General features: G+C 40.7%; 1 protein-coding gene across 1 annotated transcript in view; it reads right to left on the bottom strand.

The window, feature by feature from the left end:
- The window catches only part of LOC123974051 (probable phospholipid-transporting ATPase IM), a 31,150-nt gene extending 27,569 nt beyond the window's left edge, over positions 1–3,581 (bottom strand). The window contains exon 1 of the mRNA XM_046054469.1: positions 3,416–3,581. Coding sequence (XP_045910425.1) covers positions 3,416–3,581 — 166 coding nt within the window. The remainder of the gene's footprint in view (positions 1–3,415) is intronic.
- Between the last annotated feature and the right edge of the window lie 3,697 nt (positions 3,582–7,278).

Raw genomic sequence — 7,278 nt, 5'->3', positions numbered from 1 at the left:
CTGCGCATGTGCAACTCCCAACAAAGATTTTGTACAAGTAAGATGCATCACTCTGTAGCTCAAGAGTGGAGCGTACAACACATAGGGTGAAAAGAGGAGCTGCAGCAATGTGCAGTATGAGAAAAATATGGTGTTTTTTGAAATTTAAACCATGTAAACCTGTTCTGATACAACCCCTAATTAAGATTTTGAACCTGAAAATGTGCATTATACCACCTCTTTAAAAGACTGAGGTATATGATTACATATTCCTGGGAGTGCACTTGGACAATAAACTGGACTGTGCCAAGAACACTCAAGCCCTCTACAGGAAGGGCCAAAGCTGTCTATTTTCTGAGGAGGCTGAGGTCCTTCAACATCTGCAGGATGATGCTGAGGATGTTTTATGAGTCTGTGGTGGCCAGTGCTATCCCTGTTTGCTGTTGCATGCTGGGGCAGCAGGCTGAGGGTAGCGGACGCTAACAGACTCAACAAACTGATACGCAAGGCCAGTGACGTTGTGGGGGTGGAGCTGGACTCTCGGAGGATGCTGTCTAAGCTACATGTCATCTTGGACAATGTCTCCCACCCACTCCATGATGTTATGTGTTATGTGATGCTAATCAAACACAGGAGCACTTTCAGTGCAAGACTCATTCCCCCAAAAATCACCACAGAGCGCCACAGGAAGTCATTCCTGCCTGTGGCCATCAAGCTTTATAACTCCTCCCTCTAAGTGTCTGACACATGGACAGTTAGTTTTTTAACTGGACTGTATTATCTATTTTTGTGCAATATTATCTGTTTAATAATATTAATCTTATATTTAAAATTTATACTCATATATACACACTATTTATCTATCTACCTTTTATTACTATTTCTATTCCTTATGCCTTGACAAGTGTGCAATTGTGACAAAGATCAATAAAGTATTTCTGATTCTGATAGCCTGTTGACAAGGAAAGGTTGATCATATCTAGCCAAGAAGTGCCAACTAAGGGCAAAACATCTTTGAGCACCTTGGTTGTAATTGGGTCTGTGGGGAATGTTGTTGGTTTGGACAAGGTCACAATTGAAGTAAGCTGGTGAAACAGTCCAAATATCCATTGAGTTTTGCGGGTGCTTATGAGGTTCCTGTGACTGAGGACAGGTTGAAATCCACGGAGGGCAGGAGGTGCTAAATTTTATCCTAATAATTAGAATTTTGTCTTTGAAGAAGTTCATGAAAACATCACTACTGAGTTCAATAGGAACACATGGCTCAGAAGAGCTGTGACTCCCTGTCAGCCTGGCCACAGCTTTGAAGAGGAACCTGGGATTGTTCTTATTTTCCTCTATTAATGAAGACTAAGCTGCTCTGGCGCTACGGAGGGCCTTCCTCTAAATTTTCAGACTATCCTGCCAGATCAAACAAGATTCTTCTTGATGTATAAAATGCCATTTCCTCTCAAGTTTCTGTGATGCTCTCTTCAACTTGTGTGTTTGGCTGTTGTACCAAGGAGTTAATATTCTGTGTTTTATTTGTTTCTTTTTTAAAGTAGCAAGGAGCAATTAGCTTGCAGTTTACTGCATACAGCCTGTGTTGCTCATTAGCCGCCAGCGTCTAGCTTTCCAGCAAGTTAGTGTTAAGTTATGCTATAGCTGTTTATAGCTGTGTGAATAAATGACTGAATGATTTATTTATGTTACATCCTCCAACCAGCGGGGGGCAATAATAGTTGCATGTGAGGGGCCTGAGGTCTAAAGGTGCTGCAGTTGGACCTCTTTGAAAAAGAGTCATAATAGGATAGGGGTATAAAGTCACATAAAGGACCTCTGACAGTGTCTTAAACGCAGAAGTCCAATAAGTTGCTTGCTTGGAGCAGTTCCAAAAAACAAAATCAATTTACAACAGTCACACTCTGGATCTATGTCTAGGAATCTTTCTGACAACTTCTCTTTAGTCCAGCATGCCCGATGTAGTATTTTACACTGTAGTAGCCTATGTCTTGCACAAATAGGGGGAAGTGTGGACTCTTTTTAGTACAGCATACCATGTTTTGTCTGTGATGATTATACACGTGTCCAGCTGTCCTTATTTACAATAGAAGTGAATTACACTCCAAACAGCACAAACAAACCCTCAAATCTAACATAATGTTGCTTTAAACAGCAGGAGCATTCGCGGAGCTGACGGCTCATTGCAGAGGCGGCGAGGACCTCTAGTAGGCCCTAATACTGTGGGCAAGTTTTCACTCCTTCATTGTTACGAAAAAACACCAAGGGAATGAAGTACAGCAGACTGGTTCATTTGGTCCAGAACAAGGGGGGAAATATTATCAACAACTGATTATAAGCTTTATTACCAAATGTTATGAACAATAATGTAGACAGGACAAAGAGGAGGCATCTTGTACAGTAATGATACTGTGGGATCACTGTCACACACTTTTTAATGGACTTAATGAACTGAGAAAGTCGAAGGAGTACAAGCACAGCATTTTTAACAGCATAAGTTCATAAGTGGTAACCAAATGATTTGCATAAATATATACATGGCTTATCAATTATAAGATCACCTGGACAGTAAAATGGTCACTGCAGTTCAATCAGGAGCGTGACTGAAATATGGAAAAAGTTAGAAACTGATCAGCAGAATCGAAATGCACGTGTCTTAACAAATCCTCTGCACTTGGAAATTTGGTAATGGTTCCAACTTGGAACCGACTTTCTTTGTTCTCCATGTATTGAGCCGGTGCTCTGTAGGAAAACCTGATTTTTTTTCAGACCACACACAAAACGGAGAGCTAGCAAACCGTGAGGAAATATTTGCTGAATTGAACAAAACATGTATTGGATTATAATCACTAACTCCACCTGAGTCATCTCAAAAAAAATACTTGTAATGAAAAAATGCCAAAAAGGAAGTTAATAAGAAAAAGAAAACACAAATGTCACCCACCCTTACACACCCCCAACAAAGCTGTTGGATATTAATCATAACACTCAAAAGTAATGCAAGCTAAGGTTAAGTATGATAATTATGGTTTGTCATTGTATTTAGAGAAATAATAATGAATAAGCATTTTCTCTGCTATCATTGCAGACAAATACCATATCTGCAGTCTTTCAAGTGCATCCTTAGCATTTCACGGTTGATGAATTCCATTGCCAGGACTGGGTCCTTGAAAGAGTGTTCCTTAGACCCCAGAGAGTAACATGCACTGTAGCATGGAATTGCAGGCCAAATTTGGCCCCAATTGGCGACCCTCAAGAGCTTCACATTTGGCTTGCTGGTCCCCCACCTCACTTTGAATTTGGCCAATGGTGCCAACCCGATCTCATCTCAGGTGTCACATATACATGCTTTGACAAAACCGCAAAACGACAATTTCGTGTGTATGATATGCTGCAGTTTGCTATAAGGTTGCAACACAAAGGAGGCTAACCTTACCTGGTAGCACATCGGCCGTGGGTACCTGGAAAAGCATCTTTGGATTTAGCATGTTGTCGGTAGCTGAGGCCTTGCCCAGGTTTTTGGTCAATGCTGCTGATGCCGTGCCTGAGAGGGCAGCACCAAGCTGCTTCGCTGATCGGTTTCTAGTACTTGAAACCGGCATTGGTGTCTTGAAATCGTTACAACTTGTTTGTTACTTGATAGCTTCAGAATCAAACTCTTGCTGTTGTGATGACAGATTTATATTTAGTTGTAAAGTTGACCTTATGGGAGCTTCCAAGAAGCACCTCTGCATCCAAGCTTGCGCAACAGCGCCAACCACTAAAGCTATTTCATTTGTGACTACCTTTTTGGTTGTACAAAATCAGCCACAATAGTGAAATGGGTATCAAAAAATGAGTACATAACATAAGTAACAAGGTGATCCCAGTGGATATATGGCTCATCCAATATGGTGCATCCAATCCTTCACCTGCAACCCCAATTGCTTGCACTGCTTATCTCCAGGTCATTACCATTTAAATGGGCCAGGGTTTTGGTGGTGAACTTTCTGACACAGAAGACATGAGTGGATTAGCTCCACACATGGTTTCTTTGCTCTCACTTAAGTGTCGTAACATGAAGGACATACGTGATGAGTCTCATCAATCATAAACCCCCATCACAGCACATCATCTGCACAGGCCTGATTAACCCCCCGTGTAACAGTTTGACACTGTCACAGCTTGTGAATGCAACCATGGTTGTGTGAGCAAGCAAAGTCCTCCCACCTGCCTGTGAGCTAGCCTAATTAACAAGAGCATAATTTCAGCTGTTGGATTTCATTATGCTATAAAGAACAGAAAAGCCAAAGAAAACCAATGAAAAATAATCTAATAGTTGAATAAAAAGTTTTGAGAGACATTCTACAAAAATGTGCAGCAATTTGAGGTACAATGATAGACAAGACAATATGTAATCCATTGTAGCTGCTGGAAAAGTGCTTAGATTTCTCTTGACAAGTCCTAAATTCTCTGTCCATTTATGGTTCAATTCAAGCACTTGCTCACTTACTGCACTTAAACCTGTTGGGCACAGGCACCTTTTTTCCAGAAAAAACGCCTAAAATAACATACCCAAAATGAATCAGGAATAACTCCTCAACCATTTGGCCTAGATGCATAATTCTGGTCTCTGAAAAGTCAGAAGCTAAGGAATATAAATCCATTGTATATTAATATATTTATTTTACTATTACAGACTACATGGAGATGCAATAAAGAAAAATTCTATTTTCATCCTCGCTTGGTAAAAAAAAACTATATTTTAATGCAATAAACCATCAAAACCATTATAAGGAAGCTTATAATGCAACTGAATATCTTCTAATACACCTAGAATGCAATTGTAACTGTAACTCTGATGAAAATAAACTAAAATACAACAGTTATCATACAACATTTTCAAAATATACCAGGCGAATGTCCATATGTTGGCAATATTTACTGTTAAAATGTTTTATTGGGAGATATCTTTAAAACACTTTTTCTGTCCATACAACCGAGTTCCAAATGACAAAACATTGCAATATTGGTAAAGACAGTGAGTATTCATCAACATTCCTGTCACCAAAAGCACACCAATCCTTTAAAGGCATGTACATTGAGAACGGAACATCCCACAGTGATGGGGGCCTCAATTGATCCGGCTTGAGCAGACCTTTCATTTGGTACCCTGTATGTGTCTATGTATCTAACGGGCCGGCCACAAAATGGCGAAAAACACCGTGTGTTCTCAAGCGGCACGTTTCCTCTGCAGAAATATCGAGAGCAGGCAGGTAGCTCACAAGTATTGCACAATAATAAAGATGACGCCTGCTGAGACTCAAAACAACATCTGCGGGTTTTGGACTTAAAACGGCGAAAAAATAATTTTTCAATCAGTAATTTTGTCCACAGCACAGCTGCCCCCGGTACCGGGGGCCTCTGTTTTCAACAGTACTGAAAGCTGCAGTAAGGTTCTTTGGCTGACCACTGCGTCTACGGTCCTCAACGTTGCCCATTTCTTTGCGATTCTTCAAATAACCTTGGACAGCACATCTGGAAACCTCTGTCTGCCTGCAATATAACTACATTGTGTCTTGCTGTGCTCAGTCTAGTGTGACTTTTGACAGTAAACTGTCTTCAGTAACGTCACCTTGTTAGATGAGTTTGGCTGTTCCTAAACCAAACGTTTTCCTCCTATACATCTCTTTCTGTTTCAGTTAATGATTGTGTTTCAACCTACACATTGAATTGGTGATCATAGCATCTGGTTGGTATAATTGTTTAATCATGCACCTGCCGATATGCCTACAAAATCCCTGACTTTGTTTATTAATTAATTAGAACAATTAATGCCCTTTTGGAGGCAAAGGGTGGTCACACCAAATATTGATTTGATTAAATTTTTTCTTTTGTTCACTTATTCAAAGATGATTACTAGAGTTTGAGACTCTGACTTAAGTCGCACACATGAGCTTGATGAGCTTGCCGTTATTCCCCTCCCTGCGTTACCTATAACCTACCTACGTAACACCATATATCTGCTGCGCGCGGGCCACACGTGAGAGAGGACAACAAAAATCGGCAGCTGCTATGCCATTCATCATAAACTTTGGCTTTAACACTTCATACAACAAGGCCCAAACAAAGAAGCACTGAACGCAAACTAGGTTAGTAATGTTTAGCTCAGCATTTGGGGCGACTGTGGCTCAGGAGGTAGAGCGGGTTGGCTGTTAATCGGAAGGTCGGCGGGTCAATCCCTGGCTCCCCCTAGTTGCGTGTCGAAGTGTCCTTGGGCAAGATACTGAACCCCGAATTGCCCCTGGCGGCTATTCCGCCAGTGTATGAGTGAGTGTGAATGTTAGTTTCCGTTCCGTTAGGCTCAGTGTATGAATGTGTGTGACTGGTGAATGCAGATGTAGTGTTTAGCTACGACCTACGAGAGGTTAACTCCACACTGTGAAAATATGAATTTGCGTTTGTTAGCTGCCAAATTTGTGGTGGTCAATTAACGTAAACACTTACATCCCACTGGCTGCCGTCGGTGGTTGCAAACAGGTTTATTGGTGATCATCTAACATTTTATTTAGTTAGGCTATAACGTTACACTGGTTTGAGAGTCTGGGGGGTGTATTAACCTACAGTAGTTTATAAGGCTGACTTATGGTGTCAGGAACAATTCCTGTGCAATAACCCAGTAATTCTGCCTCTAGTCAGCCACCTGTTTACAGACTACCACCAGTATTCATCATTCTCTCGTTCTCTATGTTCATATTGTTATATTTTTTTATATTGTATATGCTGTATACAAAATTCACCTACCTCAAGTACATAACACCTGCACATAATACTTCATTCCAGCATCCTTTGCACTATGCTCCATCGCACTGTTTACATGTATGCATCTCCGACATGTATATCATAATAATAATAATAATTACTCCTGCATCCTTTGCACTCTGCTCATTGCACTGTCTCAATCTGTCTATATTGTTTTTGTTTATAGTGTGTACATACACTGCTCAAAAAAATAAAGGGAACACTAAAATAACACATCCTAGATCTGAATGAATGAAATAATCTCATTAAATACTCCTTTCTTTACATAGTTGAATGCGCTGACAACAAAATCACACAAAAATTATCAATGGGAATCAAATTTATCAACCCATGGAGGTCTGGATTTGGAGTCACACTCAAAATCAAAGTGGAAAACCACACTACAGGCCGATCCAACTTTGATGTAATGTCCTTAAAACAAGTCAAAATGAGGCTCAGTAGTGTGTGTGGCCTCCACGTGCCTGTATGACCTCCCTACAACGCCTGGGCGTGCTCCTG

The sequence above is a fragment of the Micropterus dolomieu genome, linkage group LG07 (assembly GCF_021292245.1).
Source record: "Micropterus dolomieu isolate WLL.071019.BEF.003 ecotype Adirondacks linkage group LG07, ASM2129224v1, whole genome shotgun sequence".
Classification (NCBI taxonomy): Eukaryota; Metazoa; Chordata; class Actinopteri; order Centrarchiformes; family Centrarchidae; genus Micropterus; species Micropterus dolomieu.
The sequence above is the reverse complement of the archived record's forward strand: the minus strand, read 5'-3'. Positions and strand labels throughout refer to the sequence as shown.